Raw genomic sequence first — 20,998 nt, forward strand, 5'->3', positions numbered from 1 at the left:
AGGAAGTGCGCTTGCCGACAATGCGGGCAGGTGGGGGCCTCGCGGCACTCAGCTGTTGGGTGTGCATTATAGCGCAGACACCTCTGGCAGCGCAGGGATTGAGGAGGGGAACGGGAGGGGTCGACCTTGTACCGCTGGTTGAAGAGGAGGGCACCCTCCTTCAGGAGACGGTCAATGGAGGGGGCATCCTCAGAGAAAACCCGCATAAGGCGGGTGGGGCCGGTCGAGTTGTAAATGCGGCGGACCGCCCGCACCTCCAGCGTGGGATGAGCCTTGAGCTCCGCCAACACCTCCTCCTCCGTGATCGACGGACTGAGCCGCGTGATCACAGCGGTGAGGGTCGGTGGGCGACGCGGGGGTTGGGGTTGACGGGTAGGAGATGGAGAAGGAGCAGGGGTAAGGGAGGCGTTAGGACCAAAACGGGTGATGGGGAGGCGGGAGAGGATGTCAGTATGGAGGGTTGGGCTGGGGGAGGAGATAAGAACAGAATCCCGTCTGGGAGTAAGGAGAGAGATGGGGGCACCAGGGAAATGTTGGCGGAGGAGGAGGGAGAGATTCCGGGCCTCGAGAAAGGAAGGATTGGGATGGGACAGGAGATTGTATAAACTGGGGGGGGGAGGACGAGGACGAGGACGAGGACGAGGACGAGGACGAGGACGAGGACGAGGAGGAGGAGGAGGAGGAGGAGGAGGTGGGAGCAGGGCCAGGCGGGGAGACATCCATGGCACTCTGGGGGGGGGGGGATGGAGGTCGGGGCGGGCCTTTTTGGGAGCGGAGGAGGTGGGGGTGCCACTAGGGCGTTTGACGGCGGCAGAAGGGCGGGTGGTGACAGGAGGGACGGGAGCAATGGGGAGGTGGTGGGAAGGGACAGGTCCCGGCGTGGTCGCAGCAGTCGGCGCCGGTGACGGTGAATGCGAAGGCGAAGGCGAAGGCGACGGTGACGGCGACGGCGACGATGATGACGGTGGTGGCGGTGATGGCGAAGGCGACGGGGATAGCTGGGCGTGGACAGTGGCCCGACGGGCCACCACCCGAGCCGGAGCTGCAGTGACAGGCTGGGGGAGTGGGGGGAAAGGATCAGAACGAGAGGAGCGAGAGGAAGAAGGGGGAGAGGGGGCGACAAAGAGAGAGAGTGAAGGGAGAGTGAGGAGAGGTGGGATGGAAGGAGGGGGGTGGGACTGGGCACACCAAGTTATAGTGGTGGAGGCGGCGGAAGGGGATGTATAGACTATGGCGGTGGTGGTAGTAGTGACGGTGGTGGTGGGGGCGGACATGACGACAGGAAGAAAAAACGCACAGCACGAAAAGGAAAAGACACAAACTGGGAACAGGCGAAGACGCAGACGGACGAAGACCAGGGTCGGACGACCAGGGCGGACGGCGACGGCGACGGCGGCGGCGAGCACCGGCTGGCGGCGACGGCGACGGCGGTGGCGGCGAGCACCGGCTGGCGGCGGCGGCGGCGAACAGACGGACGGACAGCAGGCAGCAGCGGAGACGGACAGCGAGCAGGCAGGCGGACGGACGGACGGACGGACGGACGAACAGCTACAACAGTAAGCGGCGGGCAGACAGGCAGACAGACAGACGGACACAATCTTCGAAAGCGGAGATTCCAACCAGAGAGTAGCCCAGGCTTTGGAATCTGGCGCCTTCGAATGAGGGGATCCAACCCTCTGATCTGTCTTCACTGCTGCTGTGGTAGCGTTTTTATAGCCCGTGGCCGTGGACAGCTTCCGAATGGTTGGCGATTACGTACTGCTGTCGCAGACGGTGTCGCTGTATGCGACGGTGGCGCCACCGCTTCCGTTGGAACGTAAACCTTGGAGGGAACGTCTCTGCTGCTTCTCTGCATCAAGCGCTCGTTTCCACGCACAGCTGAGATGGTATCCGCTATCGCGGTTAAAGTTATTTTGGCTCATTCTTATTTCAACAGCCTCCTTAATAACAGAATCCCAGTACGTGGAGGCATGGGACAGAATTTTTGTTCCATCGAACAATATTTTGTTTGTTCGTGAGGCTCTCTCCGCAATTGCCGATTTCTCCAGTTCTCTATTTTTAATATGGCGTTGGTGTTTTGCACAGCGGTCGGAAACGGTTCGAATCGTCTGACCTGTATAATTGCTTCCACACTCACAGGGTACATTATAAACTCCAGGGACCCTGAGGCCGAGATTATCCTTAACAGGGCGCATCATCTCCTTAATTTTCTTAGGAGGACGAAAAATCGGTCTTATACCTCGTCTACGCAGGACTCTTCCTATCTTGCTGGAAATCGCGCCACAAAAAGGAAGAACCGCAATCGGAGTTTCATCCTGTGAGTGTGCAGCATTTTCACGTTTCCTTCCTTTGGAGAACGCTGCCTTTATATCGCGTGCACCATAGCCATTCTTTCGGAACACGTTCTTCAGATGGTCCTCGTCAGAAACAGTTTTGGCTCTATAGTACCAACGTGTTCAAAACGGCTCTCTTCTGAGCAGGATGATGGAAACTCTGTGCATTCAGGTATAACTCGGTATGCGTCGGCTTACGGTGTACAGAGTGGCCAAGACGCCCGTCCGCCTGTCGTTGTACTAAAACGTCTAAGAAAGGCAGTCTCCCTTGCTTCTCCATCTCGACAGTGAACTGGATGTTCGAATGTATGCTGTTCATGTGTTCCATTAATTGTCCGAGAGCTTCTGCACCATGTTGCCAGATCATAAATGTATCGTCAACGTAACGATAAAATAAGGATGGGCGGAGTGGAGCCGAATTTAATGCACGTTCTTCAAAATTCTCCACAAAAAAGTTAGCCAGTGATGGAGACAACGGAGAGCCCATCGCCATACGGTCCGCCATTTCATAAAATTTGTTACCATACAAGAAGCAGGTGGTCGTCATCACGTGCCGTAACAACTTTATAGTTTGAGGAGGAAAAAGATCCGCCAGCATTTTCAAAGCGTCCTCCACAGGAAGTTTTGTGAACAGCGATACCACATCCAGGCTGACTAAAATGTCATTTGGACCAACTCTAATCTCTTTGATTTTCTCAATGAACATCTGGGAGTTTTTGATGTGATGTTCACACCGGCCGACTATAGGAGTCATCAACTTTGTTAGGTATTTGGCCAGCTTAAGTAGGAGGACCAATTTCACTGACAATAGGTCTCATGGGAACTTTAGCCACGACAGCGGATACCATCTCAGCTGTGCGTGGAAACGAGCGCTTGATGCAGAGAAGCAGCAGAGACGTTCCTTCCAAGGTTTACGTTCCAACGGAAGCGGTGGCGCCACTGGCGCACACAGTGACACTGTCTGCGACAGCAGTACGTAATCGCCGACCAATCATAAGCCGACCAATCAGAAGCCGTCTTCGGGCTATATAGAGGCTACCACAGCAGCAGTGAAGACAGTCAGCTCCTGACGATGCCGATGGAGGTAAGCTCGAGATTTTATCCAGAGCTGACGCGGCAAGAATACCGAGAATGTTTTAGATATAAGTGCCGCCACGAAAAACTTCGTTCGCATGACACGTGTGTTAAACGGTTTCACAGCCCAGAAATTAGCTGTCCGACTATAATGGGACAAGTGCTGTTCGGACCAGGATTGTCAGTGTTTCAATGCATTCTGAGGACCAAGTGCGTATCACAAAAATTCAAAAGATACGACTCTCTGGATGGGAACAAAATTTGAAAATTTCCGTGTTTTTTTAATGTCGCGATGTACGATGTGACTACAAATGATTCATCGGGTTTTGGATGAATGTGTTTCACAAAGTGTCACATAAAAATGGTGAGTGATATATTTAATGAAAAGCACATTCTCAAGTTTCTTGCACATTATTGCAGTGTTCTATGTAGTCTCCTCGTGTTACACGACAAACATCCATGTAGTAGTTAAGTTCGACCCATACACGTTCGGACATGTATTCACCAGTGCAGCAGTGCTGCGATCTTGGAGTTCAGCCACAGTTTTCGGCAAAGGTGGTACGTAAACATTGTCTTTCACGTATCCTCAAAGAAAAAACTCACAAACTGTGAAGTCAAAAGACCTGAGGACCACCTGAAGAAACCACACAATCCTGCACTTAACTCCCAGTCCACCGGTTTGCAAGTTTCTCATTCAAATGGCGACGCACTACTCTATTACAATGGGGCTTAGTTTCGTCTTGTTGGAATATGAAGTTTAGGATGTCAGCTATTAGTTTAGGAAACAAACACTCCTGCAACATGTTTAGGTACATTGTATCCATTACAATTTTCCCAGTAAAAAAAAAAAAAAGGCCCGAACGCTTTGCTACTTGAAACAGAAGACGTTCGCCTTTGTAGAATCTCTTTAAAATCTCCACTGAAGCACTGGGATTTGCAGTGCCGCATATGCGAGCGTTGTGGTGATTCATTTCACCTTTTATGTGGAACGAGTGGACACGAGTCATGGAGTAATTCGCTATTTTCTACTGCTTCCTGGAAAGAATCACAAAATTCGCGTCTGATGATGCTTGGCCGTAAACGTTACACCGGCTATATGCGATTTGGTTTCTGACGTAATCGCTTGCGTAGACTATTCCATACTGTTGGCTGTGGAATGCCCAGTTCGCTACTTGCGAGACGTGTAGATTTTTCTGAACGGCGATGAAACGCCTCTCGAACGATCAACTGGAACACCTGATCGCCCAAAGCTTCTTCCTTTACAGAGGCAGCCTGTATCGTTGAACAGTCAATACCACCGTAGAATCCTTTGGTGGGTTGGTGGCTGCATGCTGTAAGATCACTAACTAGCTTTATTTTCTAACAGTTGTCAACACCTTTGACCCATACTGACACAGACTCGGATTCATTTATTTACGACGACGATTTCTGGTCCTGGTAACCAACGGCATGGTGGATATGTAAAGCGATTTACCCATGTCTCTGTCATACAGTTCACAAATTTGAAATGTCCGATAGGCGATGACGTCACGACTGTTAAACGATTCAAGACATGGTACTTTTTCTCCTTTAGGGCCACGTACTATAGCGACTGTTCAAATGGCTCTGAGCACTATGGGACTTAACATCTGAGGTCATCAGTCCCCTAGAACTTAGAACTACTTAAACCTAACTAACCTAAGGAGATGACACACATCCATGCACGAGGCAGGATTCGAACCTGCGACCGTAGCGGTCGCGCGGTTCCAGACTGAAGCGCCTAGAACCGCTCGGCCACAACGGCCGGGTCATAGCGACGGTAACACAGCCATTACCGTGCTGTGCGGAATCATCGTTAGTAAGCGTACTGTCTGCAAACTGCGCAATGCATGGTAGCGACAGGCTCAGTCTTCTTGAAACATACAAAATGCTTTCTGTTGGTTAGTCATCATTACGCAAACTCCTGCCACCTTGCCGCCTCGTGAACCGCAACGAGACATGCAATGGCATAAACAAGACTTTAAAATAAGCTCGTATCATCGGTTATTAGTTTGAATAGATGGGCGTTATCTGTTTGAAGCTATACGACATCTAAACCCGGTGAATCATATATAACCACCCTACGCTATTTTTGTTATCTTCTCAGAACTATTTGTAATGTTCTGGGCCTGCAGCGTAATAAACATCTTTCAATTCTAATCATGTCACATGATCGTCTGACATAATTGCTGTCACGACATTTCACCTGGAAATTAAGTTTATTTTTGACCATTATTAATGAAGTGTCAGAACATACCGGAACATACAACTGTTTACTACAAAAATAACAACGAAACATAAGTCAACAGGCCGGCCGAAGTGGCCGTGCGGTTAAAGGCGCTGCAGTCTGGAACCGCAAGACCGCTACGGTCGCAGGTTCGAATCCTGCCTCGGGCATGGATGTTTGTGATGTCCTTAGGTTAGTTAGGTTTAACTAGTTCTAAGTTCTAGGGGACTAATGACCTCAGCAGTTGAGTCCCATAGTGCTCAGAGCCATTTGAACCACAAGTCAACAAACAATTAGACAGCAACAGAATCGACAATATTGCATGGAAGTCAAACTAAAAAAAAAAAAAAAAAAAAAGAAAAAGATACGTCAGTGTCCCGTGTAGCTTCTGCCCCGCGACCGCTCGCACTAACAGCTGTATAGAGCAACTGTCAGTCGACTTCAGCGCAGCGCACACCAGGAGGAAACCTTGCCGTCCAGAAGCCGAGCGCTGATTGGCGGACTGCTTCCAATCGTTGACGACATTGACATCCACGAATAGCCTCTTTCTTTCCATCTTCTCTTACATCATGACTAGCCAATCATATTAGAGGGCCAATCAAAGTTATCTAGCAGTGGCGTCAGACATCGATAGTCTGTAATAAATAGAAGCACCTATCCACATGCAAAACGAGTCGTGCCCTGAAGAAGGCCGTTGCACTTCGGCCGAAACGTCGGTTTTAGTTTGTCATTATTGTTGTTAGTTTTTAGCAATGACGCGGCATAATGCCCAGAAGAATTTTAATCACTTTTAAAATGATTTCAGCTGTTTTTTGACTCATGTGAGACTATTTTGGATTAATAAGGTGATTCTATGAACGTAATTCTTTACTTTTATTTTTCCTAGCGTCAGTCCTAACGGAATTGAGACACGCTGTGTAAATGGCTCGTTCATCGCCTGACCCGCGCCAAAAATATTATTTTTCCTAAATGGTTTGCCATCTGAAGCTCTCACTTTTGTTACTTTCATTTCTGGCCAAACTCTGCATACATCAGAAATTTGGGTGAAATTGGGGATGACGAGTAGGCGCAGTACCCTTGTAAACGTTACACGCGTGCAGTCCGTGCGTCCACTTTATACTGATACTTAATGGATTGCATTACTGATTAGGATACCAAACACGATCTGAAGAAGCTTTGGCGACACATTTCTCAAATTTGGACACTCCAGATTACCCAAACTATGCATAATCGGACAGAGATTCCCTGTAGAAAAAAGTCATGAGAAGAAGGCGTCTTAACAGAGGTATGAACAGACAGCCACTTGGATAACAAAAGACAAAAAAAAAAAATTGTTTCGCGACAAATATTCACCATTTCCCTATTTTTTCTTTACTTGTACAGTGAAACCTTGCTTCTTGCCAGATTCATGATTCTAGGTCAACGAGAAGTACCCTATACGTTTTATCAGTGAGTTTGCGAAGACCAAAATATGTCACATAAATGGCCTATCTTCTGACTCCATTGACTTAGAAGTTTACATTTATTACACCACCAGCCGACGAGATACCTTAGTGTGTGCTGTAAACTTCAACTTGGTACATGTACCTGTTCCTGAGAATAAGGAGTCTTAACAGATGGACTGACAGATAATTGGATAATAAATGACGAAAATTTTTGTTTCCTGCGATATAATTAAAAATTCACCATTTTCGTATTTTTTCCTTTAGTTGTACAGTGAAACCTTGCTTCTTGCCAGATTTCATGATTCTAAGTCAACGAAAAGTGGTTTATAGGTTTTGATGAGTAAGTTTGCATCAAAATATGTGGCATAAATGAGCGTATCTTTTGATTGTATTGGCTCAGTAGTTCAAATTTATTACACCATTGTCAAGGGACTACAGGCCTTAGTTTATGACATAAATTTCCTACTCAATACGCCTACCCGTTTCTGGGGAAGGGTTTTAACAGTCTGACATATAGAAAGACAGACAGGCAGGTAGGCAGAGAAGTAGACAGACAGACAACTAAGTATTCCTATAACAAACACTTCCGTTTTTGCCGGCTGAGGTACGGAACCTTAAAAATGATCTGTTCTCAGTATCATGAAATATGCAAAGTGTTGTCGGTGTTTTTTGGTAGATCTGCTAGTATAACACAACTCGAAATTTAACCATGTTGTTAAGAAACCGTTTCGTGTTTTACATATAAATTTGTCCTTACTTTTCAGGAGTTTTACCAGCAGGTGAATCTTTCCGGGGGAGAGTAAAAAGTGCAGTGGTGGACGCAATGGGCGTGTTCCTTGAGTCGTGGCTGAGCGAAGTGGTCGCCGTTCTCCTGGTGACAGTGGCGGCGCTGTATGCCTGGTTCTCACACGGATACACCTACTGGAGCAAGCGTGGAGTGCCGCAGGCGAAACCGCAGATACCCTTCGGGAATCTCAGGAAAAGCTTTCTAGGACAGAAACGTTTGGAGTTTATTCTGCAAGACATCTACCGTCAGTTCAGAGGTACGAGACTTTTTGAACTCTATTGTATTAAAATATTTCTAATGTTTCACGTCAGTGGCAGTTATCTGATCATTTTCTATTTGTCTCATCAAAGCAAGATAAACGAGTAACTGAAAAACAGCACACGTATCTGACTTAGTAATAACATCACTGTTTCCTCTATAAGGGGCGATAGAAAAGCTTCCGTCCGAAGGCCGTTCTGTTCAGAGTGGGTATGCCGATCAGACAAACGCGCTGTGATCACTATGGCAATCATGCCACCGATGCAGCCGGTTGAAGATAAAACCGGTTGGTAAAACACGGTTTTGTGCTACGTGAAGTAGTCTGTAACTGTCTGCAGAACATGCTCTTCCGACATGGATCGTCGTCACTTCAAGGCCTATTTTAAGGAGCCGAGGGCGTGACAATCACATAGGGAGGGATCAATACGATAGGGCGGGTGGTCGACTGCCTCCCACTTGTCTGTGATTGATGGGGCTTTCCCTCCAGATCGACTGGCGTCTTGCGTTGAAGCGCCGCTAGGACGGAACTTTGCGCACCATTCCACAACGATGGTTTTCGACAGACATGCTGTCCCATACACATTCTTCACTGTCCGATGAATGTTTACTGGCGTTTGCCCTTCGACACCCAAGAAAAGAATACCGGCACTTAGTCCTGTTTGGATGCATTTGGTAACAATGTCGCCATAGTTCACATTTTCGCATTTACCACACGCACATTGGAAAGACACGAATGCCAAACTACTCCCTTCCCTACATGTCGGTGCTTATATACTCGCATCTAAGTCGTGCTACGTTGCATATACGCTGCAACACCGTCCTAAAACGGATACTTTTTGATAGCCACATAGAGAAACGAAAGAAAACTTGAAGTATTACTACATATTTTGCTGTTTCCACAGCCCTCAAATTAATTCCGCTCCTGATACTCACAAAGGCTTCCGCTGCATGGGGTCACATCTCGCTGGACGTAATCGAAAATTATAAAAATATCAGCGTCGCTTAGCTACTGTAGAAGGTTGTAGCACAGTGAGATTGCACAATAATTATTCATAAATGTACAAGCGCTGATATAGGTATAGGATGATCTGTGGCAATGGATAGCTACAAGATGTTACTACAATTCTGTGGAAAGTCACTTATAAGCTCGAAATTATTTTGCACATTTCTCTTATTTAAACAAGAAGCATTTCTGAGGGCACTGATGATGCTCTTAGCAACCAGCAATGGAAATAACATGAACTGTACACTCACCAAAATTCACAGTGTAAAAATTCAGTCTCTCGCAGAGAAAGAGCAAGGAAAAGCATTACGAAATTTACGTCAGCAATAAGTTTCTGTTAACACTTCCAAGCATGTATGTGAGATGGTATACTACAGGGAACACACTTGCAGTTCATGTTGTCCCCTACCACTTCAACAAAAGAGTTGCACAAAGCATTCTGGAGTAAAATTTGCAAATTGTCCTCACAAAATATCCTCTCCAAATGAGAGCTTACTCTCGTTTTCATTCAAAGGGGTTTGTTAGAGTTGACAGAAGTGCTAATGGCCAGATATCGAACGAGTGTATTCGCCCATGTTGCCACCTTTTTCAAAACCATTAATAGAATATACAGTATCTATTTCATATAAAACTGCAATAATTACGAAAATTGATTCATAAACACAACTCGCTCAAATCCACAGGAATAAAGAAGCTCGTTAGCAATGTTGTGTCCCTGATCACGGGGTCGATGGTTTCGATTCCCGGCCGGATTAGAGATTTCCTTCCCTCGGAGACTGACAGTTTATGTTGTTCTTATCATTTCATCTCACCTTCATTCCAGAGACGCACAAGTTGCCCAAGTGGCACTTCTATATACACAATTACGGAAAAAAGTCGCAGCACCAAGGAGGAGTCGTGCGACATAAACGAAAGTTGATAAACGTGTTTCTACATCAGAAAGATGATGTCTATTCCCATTTCGCTCCAGTTGCATAGGAGTGGCGCTAATGACTTCGTCATTATGATGCAAATCAGATTTTCTTTCAGTACAAGCTGTAACGGCCGTGAGAGTTAGTTACCTTTTAGACTGGATGTGGTGAGTTGATGTTAATCAAGAATGCCTTTAAGGCTACAAAGACACCTCACTAACTTTGAACGAGGCCGTGTAATAGGGCTACGAGAAGCTGGATGTTCCTTCTGCGATACTACAGAAAGTCTTCACGGGAATATGGCCACTGCACATGATTGTTGGCAGTCGTTAGTTACCTTTGAAATTGGATGTGGCGAGTTGATGTTAATCAAGAATGCCTTTAAGGTGACAAAGACAGCTCACTAACATTGAACGAGGTCGTGTAACAGGGCTATGAGGAGCTGGATGATTCTTCTGTGATACTGGAGAAAGTCTTGACAGGAATGTGACCACTACACATGACTGCTGGCAGTGATGGTCACGGAAATGTACGGTCGCAAGAAGATCGGGTTACGGACGGCCATGTGCTAGAGGACAAATGTAAGGATGTAGAGGCTTATCTCACTAGGGGTAAGATAGATACTGCCTACAGGAAAATTAAAGAGGCCTTTGGAGAAAGGAGAACCACTTGTACGAATATCAAGAGCTCAGATGGAAACCCAGTTCTAAGCAAAGAAGGGAATGCAGAAAGGTGGAAGGAGTCTATACAAGGGCGATGTACTTGAGGACAATATTATGGAAATGGAAGAGGATGTAGATGAAGATGAAATGGGAGATACGATACTGCGTGAAGAGTTTGACAGAGCACTGAAAGACCTGAGTCGAAACAAGGCCCCAGGAGTAGACAACATTGCATTAGAACTACTGACGGCCTTGGGAGAGCCAGTCCTGTCAAAACTCTACCATCTGGTGAGCAAGATGTATGAGACAGGCGAAATACCCTCAGACTTCAAGAAGAATATTATAATTCCAATCCCAAAGAAAGCAGGTGTTGACAGATGTGAAAATTGCCGAACTATCAGTTTAATAAGTCACAGCTCCAAAATACTAACGCGAATTCTTTACAGACGAATGGAAAAACTGGTATAAGCCAACCTCGGTGAAGATCAGTTTGGATTCCGCAGAAATGTTGGAACATGTGAGGCAATACTGACCCTACGACTTATCTTAGAAAATAGATTAAAGAAACGCAAACCTACATTTCTAGCTTTTGACAATGTTGACTGGAATACTCTCTTTCAAATTCTAAAGGTGGCAGGGGTAAAATACAGGGAGCGAAAGGCTATTTACAATTTGTACAGAAACCAGATGGCAGTTATAAGAGTCGAGGGGCATGACAGGGAAGCTGCGGTTGGGAAGGGAGTGAGACAGGGTTGTAGCCTCTCCCCGATGCTATTCAATCTGTATATTGAACAAGCAGTAAAGGAAACAAAAGAAAAATGCGGAGTAGGTATTAAAGCCCATGGAGAAGAAATAAAAACGTTGAGGTTCGCCGATGACATTGTAATTCTGTCAGAGACAGCAAAGGACTTGGAAGAGCTGTTGAACGGAATGGACAGTGTCTTGAAAGGAGGATATAAGATGAACATCAACAAAAGCAAAACGAGGATAATGGAATGTAGTCGAATTAAGTCAGGTGATGCTGAGGGAATTAGATTAGGAAATGACACTTAAAACAGTAAAGGAGTTTTGCTATTTGGGGAGCAAAATAACTGATGATGGTCGAAGTAGAGAGGATATAAAATATAGACTGGCAATGGCCAGGAAAGCGTTTCTGAAGAAGAGAAATTTGTTAACATCGGGTATAGATTTAAGTGTGAGGAAGTCGTTTCTGAAAGTATTTGTATGGAGTGTAGCCATGTATGGAAGTGAAACATGGACGATAAATAGCTTGGACAAGAAGAGAATAGAAGCTTTCGAAATGTGGTGCTACAGAAGAATGCTGAAAATTAGATGGGTAGATCACATAACTAATGAGGAGGTATTGAATAGGATTGGAAAAAAGAGGAGTCTGTGGCACAACTTGACAGGAAGAAGGGACCGGTTGGTAGGACATGTTCTGAGGCATCAAGGGATCACAAATTTAGCATTGGAGGGCAGCGTGGAGGATAAAAATCGTAGAGGGAGACCAAGAGACGAATACATTAAGCAGATTCAGAAGGATGTAGGTTGCAGTAAGTGTGGTGTCACTGCCAGACACCACACTTGCTAGGTGGTAGCTTAAATCGGCCGCGGTCCATGTAGTATATGTCGGACCCGCGTGTCGCCACTGTGATCGCAGACCTAGCGCCACCACCAAGGCAGGTCTCGTGATACGAGAGAGCAATCGCCCCAGTTGTACGCGAACCTAGCTATCGCCCAGTTGTACGAGAACCTAGCTACCGCCCAGTTGTACGAAGCCTTTCTCTCTCATTAGCCGAGAGACAGACTAGCCATCAGCTAAGTTAATGGCTACGAACTAGCAAGGAGCCATTTGTATCAGTGCCTATAGCTTACGAGTATTCAAGAGAGATGTATTCCAAAGAACCATTAAAAGATAAGTAATAAGCATCTACATACTTTTCTTCTTATTCATTTATAAGTTCTCATGTTCCAGACTTCACGCCCGTCTGCTTTATGCCGTGCGTGCAATATCGGCTACAGCGTTAGTCTAGCCTTCCTTTTCAGCAATCCACTTCACGGTGTCGGTCCAGCTACCGACACAACAGTAAGTACTGGGAGATGAAGAAGCTTGCACAGGATAGAGTAGCATGGAGAGCTGCATCAAACAAGTCTCAGGACTGAAGACAACAACAACAACAACAACAACAACATGTGCCACAACTGAGAGGGAAGACCAACATGTTCGACGTATGGCTCTGGCGCATCGTACTGCATTTGAGCAGCAGTTGGCATCACAGTGACACAAAAAACTGCTACAAACCGGTTACTTCAAGGTCAACTCCTAGCCAGACGCGCTGTAGCCTGCCTGCGTGCTATATACACTGGACCTGTAGGTCTACCTGGAGTTATGGTCTAGGGTGCGATTTTGTATGACAGAGAGAGTACTCTCGTGGTTATCCCACGCATATCGCACGCACCCTGACTCTAAATTTGTACGTCAATCTGGTGATTCGACATGTTGTGCTGCCATTCATGAACAGCATTCCGGGGGCTGTTTTACAATAATCTTGTCTGGCCCGGACAAACGCATTCCCGACACTTCATTAAATTAATTATTGTTTGGTGCCGCAATTTTTGTTTGCATCAGTGTATATATATATATATTCATAATTTATAAAATATTCTACTTTACCAGGGTTCGCGTCCTCGCTTGGGCATGGGTGTGTGTGTTGTCCTTAGCGAAAGCTAGGTTAAATTAGATTAAGTAGTGTGTAATCCTTGGGAACGATGATCTCATCAGTTTGGTCCCACAGGAACTTACCACAGATTTCCAGTTTTCTACCAAGAACAGACAGAACAATAGTCAATGCAATATTATATTGTCAGAGTAATTGGAACAGTTCGCTGCCTCCATATAGATAAATATAATAAAAACACGCAAGACATTTGTGTAATTTTCTATAATATTTATTATTTTACAAACCAGTTTTCAGCTGTTACACCATCATAAGGCGCAAAGATAAAAATGTGTGGCTGTGAAATTTTTGTATAAGGAGCAGTCAAATGAAAAAAGACATGGAAATAAGTGAGTACACTGTTTATTATTTCAAAAGTGACCGCCTCAAATGTTAATACTTTTATCCCACTAAGAGACTAGACCAATGCCTTCATGGAAAAATGTGTGCGGTTGCCTATGGAACAATGATTGTACCCCGGTGTGCACATCATCGTCCGAAACAAATCGACGAGCTTGAATGTCTTTCTACAGGGCTCCAAAAAATACGGAAATCTTATGGGGAGAGATCGGCACTGTATAGAGCACGTGTAAGTTCTTCCCAGCGAAACTTCTGGAGCGTAGTCGAAACGGCTTCATTCTGTTGCTGGACTGTCCCCTCCCACATCTTCCCAAGGTTGCTTCGACTAAGCTGCAGAAGTTACACTTAGAAGCACTTACACATCCTCCGCACAGTCATTACCTGTCCCCACGAGATTTCCATATTTTTGCTTCAGATGAAGGGGTGCACTCGTGGGTACAATCACGGTTCCGTAGGCAACCGAAAACGTTTTTCCATGAACGCACTGACCGTCTTGTCTAACAGTAGAATAAATGTGTCAATAGTGTTGAAACAGGTTACTTATTTTTTTCTTTCTGTCTCGTTTCCCTTTGAGTATCCTTTATAGGATCAACGATTTTAAATTAGAGCCTCTACATAGTATCTCAGTTCGTTTCCAAAGACAAACAGTAAGACAAGAGGAATTATTACAGCGAAAATGTGATGAAAAACTATTGAACTTACATAAAATATGTGACAGATCGATAAAGGGAGGAAACTGAACTATCTTGAAATGATGGAAATTTATAAAGATGGGTCCATCTGCCCAAGCTTAGTATTGAATGATCAGACAGAGTTCCCTTATCGCCACTTCTGACTGCAGATGCTACTCATACTCCCAGCCAGACTGAGTTGTAAATAAATCTTCCTACTCAAATGCCACATTTCTCCAGTATTTCAGCTACTATAGTTTCACTTGCCGTGTTAAAAATTATTACTTTGTATAATCACAGCTGCAACACTTACCTCATTAATCTCTCTTGTAGGCCTAAATGTTACTTCTTTGTAATATTGGTACTGTTGAACGTTAGATTACTTTGTTCAGCCACTCACTTGGAACATGCCTCCAGATTTTATTTTTTAAGTTATTTTCTTCTCAAAACAATTGTTGTAATTTGTTGTAAAGATCGTTACTTAATGTGTCACATATGTTATCTAAGTTCAATAATTTTTCATCCCTTGTCCACTCCAATAATTCCTCTCGTCTTAGTCCTAAATCACACACAAAAAGTTGTCATCTTTGGAAACGAACTGAGATACCCTGTAGATGCATTAGTTTAAATTCTTTGAGCCTACAAAAATTTCATAACCTCATACATTTATCTTTGTACCTGATATTGGCGAACAGCCGAAACCCGAATGAGATTTTCACTCTGCAGCGGAGTGCGCGCTGATATGAAACTTCCTGGCAGATTAAAACTGTGTGCCCGACCGAGACTCGAACTCGGGACCTTTGCTTTTCGCGGGCAAGTGCTCTACCATCTGAGCTACCGAAGCACGACTCACGCCCGGTCCTCACAGCTTTACTTCTGCCAGTATCTCGTCTCCTACCCTACAAACTGACTTTGTATGTAAGCATATAGACAAAGTTTTATTTTTTGAGTCACTTTACTTCTTCCTTTCGCTTACACTTATCTAGTGATTAGCTGTCCAGCACTCTAGGAAATTACACACATCAAAAAAATTTTGAATCACCCCGGTTTCCAGAACTCCTGAAGATAGACGTTGATTGTGGATATTGAATCACAGACATAGTCCCTTTGACTGTTCAGAGATGTCACTAAACCTGCCCAAAGGTGTAAACCACCATGCATGAGCAGCGCCTATTAGACGGAGGGGGGTCCGACAGCCGATCAGTTCCAGTTGGTTGGTTGGTGGTTGTTTTTTCGGGAAGGAGATCAGACAGCGTGGTCATCGGTCTCATCGGATTAGGAAAGGATGGGGAAGCAAGTCGGCCGTGCCCTTTCAGAGGAACCATCCCGGCATTTGCCTGGAGTGATTTAGGGAAATCACGGAAAACCTAAATCAGGATGGCCGGACACGGGATTGAACCGTCGTCCTCCCGAATGCGAGTCCAGTGTCTAACCATTGCGCCACCTCGCTCGGTCAGTTCCAGTCACTCCACCAGGAAGGAGGTACTCGGCTCTTGTTGTCTGTGTTTCAACCATGCCTAGATGGTCACTATCGCGGTTCGATCGCGTCCGCATTGTTACTTTGTGCCAGGAAGGGCTCTCAATAAGGGAAGTGTCCAGGCGTATCCGAGTGAACCAAAGCGATGTTGTTTGGACATGGAGGAGGAGATACAGAGAGACAGGAATTGTCGCTGACATGCCTCGCTCAGGCCGCCAAAGGGCTACTACTGCAGTGGATGACCGCTACCTACGTATTATGGCTCGGAGGAACCCTGACAGCAACTCCACCATGTTTAATAATGCTTTTCGTGCAGCCACTGGACGTCGTGTTACGACTCAAACTGTGCGCAATAGGCTGCATGATGCGCAACTTCACTCCCGACGTCCATGGCGAGGTCCATTTTTGCATCCACGACACTTTGCAGCGCGGTACAGACGGGCCCAACAACATGCCGAATGGACTGCTCAGGATTGGCATCACGTTCTCTTCACCGATACGTGTCACATATGCCTACAACCAGATAGTCTTCGGAGGCGTGTTTGGAGGCAACCTGGTCAGGCAGAACGCCTTAGACACACTGTCCAGCGAGTGCAGCAAGGTGGAAGTTCCCTGATGTTTTGAGGTACCATTGTGTGGGGCCGATGTACGCCGCTGATGGTCATGGAAGATGCAGTAACGGCTGTACGATACGTGAAAGACATCCACCGACTGATAGTGCAACCATATCGGCAGCATGTTGGCGAGGCATTCGTCTTCATGGACGAAAATTCACGCCCCCATCGTGCAAATCTTGTAAATGACTTCCTTCAGGATAACGACATCGCTCGACTAGAGTGGCCAGCATGATCTCCAGACATGAATCCTATCGAACAAGCCTGCGATAGATTGAAAAGGGCTGTTTATGGACGGCGTGACCCACCAACCACTCTGAGGGATCTACGCCGAATCAAATGGTTCAAATGGCTCTGAGCACTATGAGACTTAACATCTATGGTCATCAGTCCCCTAGAACTTAGAACTACTTAAACCTAACTAACCTAAGGACAGCACACAACACCCAGTCATCACGAGGCAGAGAAAATCCCTGACCCCGCCGGGAACGAACCAGGGAACCCGGGCCCTACGCCGAATCGCCGTTGAGGCGTGGGACAATCTCAACCAACAGTGCCTTGATAAACTTGTGGATAGTATGCCACGACGAATACAGGCATGCATCAATGCAACAGGACGTGCCACCGAGTATTAGAGGTACCGGTGTGTACAGCAATCTGGACCACCACCTCTGAAGGTCTCGCTGTATGGTGGTAGAACATGCAATGTGTGGTTTTCATGAGCAAGAAAAATGGCGGAAATGATGTTTATGTTGATCTCTATTCCAATTTTCTATACAAGTTTCGGAACTCTCGGAACCGAGGTGATGCAAAACTTTTTGATGTGTGTACTTTTTTTCATTACTATGTAAACAATTACGATAAGAGATACCCTCAATTTTCAAGAGCAGTTATTGTAAATTCAAACAATAAGTGTCAAACATATGCACAGATAAGTGTTCAGAGGTCACCGTTCTTGCTGTTGCATGTGCTGTAATCAGCACCTGGCTTGAGCGTGTAAGTCCTCAGGATTAGTACTAATTAAGAAATAAAACTAAATGTGGCGTCGTAAAACGTGTGTGTGCCTTTCACTCAGTCCCTGACTCCTGATGTCTCATGTAGTTTGGTGTCTCACGAGATACCCACTGAAGTCATACTGTCTCATCGGTTAACTAAGCTTTCATTATGTTATTGGATAATGCGTCATCAAGTGGTGCGTTCGGAGCTGTGTCTTTTAGACATACTTTATAATTTTGATTTCATATGAATTTTAATGTTACCTAAATATTTACTCTGATAATTATAAACGAAAGATGTTAACTAGAATCTTAATTAAAATACAATCACCAGGTATTTTTGCCATTGTAACATACTTTTTCTGATTGTGTTTTCCTTCTTCAGGTGAGAGGTATGTGGGAATATACGGATTCACCAAACCAATGCTCGTCCTGATTGACCCTGACCTCATACGGATGGTACTAGTCAAAGATTTTGACTCGTTCCGGAATAGAGGAGTCCCTTTCAACGAGCAGGAACCGTTGAACCACAATCTGTTCTTCATTGGAGGCAACAAATGGAAACGGTTGCGAACCAAGTTGACCCCGACTTTTACGTCAGGAAAGCTCAAGATGATGTGCCAGGTGAGTACTCTCTACGCAGTGAACGTGAAATTTGGATTTCTAAGACCATAAGCTATCTTGACCGAGGGACGCTGTGGTGGCCCTGTGCTTTCAGATCGAAAAAAATCTCAGGAGTATTTATGACGTTTTATCTACTCCCTACTTATAATTTCTAATTTATTCTGTTTTACTTAATCAGTTTCGAATCTTTTTACGTCGTTTCTCGGTAGCTGCATAAGACAAACACACACAGAAACTGCAGAAAGACGTCCAATGCCATCTGATTTCAACGTCTTAATTTGTTTTTTAAGAAAAGAAGCAGGCATATACAGTGAGTAAACTACCTAAAATATTTCTATATGTACTTACGCGTATAAAAATTATTTACCGATGATTTCATAACAGTTTTTAAATATGATGTTACATTAGCCGCTTTAAGATGAATCTCGCGTTGCATACTTATTTACCAGTATAAAGTACACATATAGTACTAGTGAAAGAACATACTGCATAACAATGAGGAAACTTAAATACTAGAAGCGACATGTGTTTCGGGCACGTTATTTAAGTACCCGTTATGAAGAAGTTATGATGCAGTTCTTGTAGTCAGATTCAACCAGATATTATGATATAATGTTCACGGACGCTATATAGATGCATAAATGTTTTATTGATAAACATTTGGGCAAAGTCATTATCAACATTCAGGCATCATAGTACAAACATCCAAACCTGCATTATACGGCTCTACGGGAGTTAAATCAAATTTTATTAATAAAATTAGCCTCTGCTTCTGTTCGTCAAGGTGCAGATTTATTTACCTAAAATACGTCACTTAAATTTATAGTAAAACCGTGGAATGGGTACAGTCAGCTGCTCAGAATTCCACTAACTGCTAGGTCAAAAAACAGGTGGAGATTTTAAATCACTAAGGCAGCTACAAGTGATTTAAGTTTTTACAAATCAAATTTATTGTCCAGTTAAAATACGTTACTGTCTCTGGCGGTCAACAAAAGCTATTGTGCAGCAATAAATGTAATAAGTAAATAAATTAGCTGAAAAACACCAGACTGTGCTCATAGCTACAAATTACGTTAAATATATTCACTCAAAATGACTACAATAGTTCATAACAGGGAATTCCTTGAGTGCGAGGACGCAAGTTCAATCTTTAGAAAAGTTTATATGAAACTGTTGTGTTAGTGATTACGACAGGAAAAATATTAGCTGCTAATGACTTAGCTTGTGCATCAGGGGGGCGACATAAAGTGAGTGCCTGGGAGTTGCAGAGATCAGCCTTCTACAGGATGTGTGTATTACACTTCACAAAATGGCCATCGTCGACATTCAAAAATGTTCAAAATAACCCATTAACTTGCACCATGAACACTGAATGAAAAGTGACGCACCACGGAGATCACAAAGCTGCGCACCATCAAGATCGAAGGTGACTTCCTTCGGAGTGACAAATCGTGCAGGACGTTCAGCTACGTATCAACTTCTTTAAAGAATGCATATGGGCTCATGTTGCTGTAACTGGATGATGGGAACTGATGAAATGTGGTGGCATGCAACCGAATGCGAGCTAGTGTGTCGTGGAGCGCAATCTTGAAACTTGCTAACCTTTGAGACGCAGCTATAGATGGTGCAATGATATATTTTATAGACAAGGAAAAAAAACAAGAGGCTAAATTTGCCCAATGGTTCCAGGTGGTATGAACTAAAATGTCACAAACTTTTCAGGAGGGTAAGTCTGCTCTAAAGGCGTATCATTTTTATATGCAGGTCAGGAATCAAGCAAAAGCAAGTTATTTTGGGCTAATGCAATAGTACACAATGCATGGGGGCTTAATTAAATAAATATGAAATGCAAATACTTTTTTAATTTTCAGTCGCTGTATGTCCGATTACGAAGTCTCGTAAACGGTTGGCCCTGACTAGTTTTTGTACGCAATCTGACTGCATAGTACAACAACAAAGAATGAAAGAAAATTTCCGTTAACACAATTAATTAATTAAGTCCCCAGCAACTACAAAACCTACGAAACCAAAACACAAGTGTAATTGTTCTGTGTGTGGGAGTGTGATTCAGCGTACACATCTGGCACGGTTCTTCTTCAACAAGACAAGAAATTTTAAATACCATTTATACTGAAGCAATTAAAAAAATAGAAATACTATAATTGCGCAAGAAAACCAGAATTACACTCTAATACAAGAACACAAGCCAGATGCTTTGTTGACTGAACCTGTAATGACGCATTATTTACTACATTAAAATAATGAAATGGAAAAAAACAGCGAATTTTGTTACCTTCATATATATTGACGAAAAGCACTCTGATCATTACAATATCTCCAACAACATCTGCTGTCTATCCCATCAGACAACTGCACACAACATGGAACAAGCACTCCCTACTACAACATCTCAACAAGAACTTTTCACTACGACATCTCAGCAAGCACTCTACTACCACATCTCAACCAGAACTCTCCACCACGACTTCTCGACAAAAACTTTTCACTACATCTCAGCAAGCACTCTCCACCACGACTTGTCGACAAGCACTGCCAGTGGAGGCGGCGGAATAAAACTCTTTTGGCGCAATCTCTGGCGCTGTGGCTCAGTGTAGCCACCTTTCAACAACTATGCCGACTGTTAATATTGATGGTAAACTATTTGGAAAGTTATTTATTGCATTGATGTCAGTAGATCTTGATGCAGCTCTCTTAACGAAACTGAACTCCTCCCGAACAGGCCATGAATGCACAACAGTTCCGACCGGCCGCCGTGTCTTCCTCAGCCCACAGGCGTCACTGGATGCGGATATGGAGGGATA

The 20,998-nt window shown here is 44.6% G+C and overlaps 1 protein-coding gene across 1 annotated transcript in view; it reads left to right on the forward strand.

The window, feature by feature from the left end:
* Positions 1-20,998, forward strand: part of LOC124798506 (probable cytochrome P450 6a13) — a 93,177-nt gene that overhangs the window by 27,289 nt on the left and 44,890 nt on the right. The window contains exons 2-3 of the mRNA XM_047261945.1: positions 7,862-8,140; positions 17,938-18,176. Of these exons, the coding sequence (XP_047117901.1) occupies positions 7,921-8,140; positions 17,938-18,176 (459 nt within the window). The 5' untranslated portion in view covers positions 7,862-7,920. The remainder of the gene's footprint in view (positions 1-7,861; positions 8,141-17,937; positions 18,177-20,998) is intronic.

Source organism: Schistocerca piceifrons, chromosome 5 (assembly GCF_021461385.2).
Source record: "Schistocerca piceifrons isolate TAMUIC-IGC-003096 chromosome 5, iqSchPice1.1, whole genome shotgun sequence".
NCBI lineage: Eukaryota > Metazoa > Arthropoda > Insecta > Orthoptera > Acrididae > Schistocerca > Schistocerca piceifrons.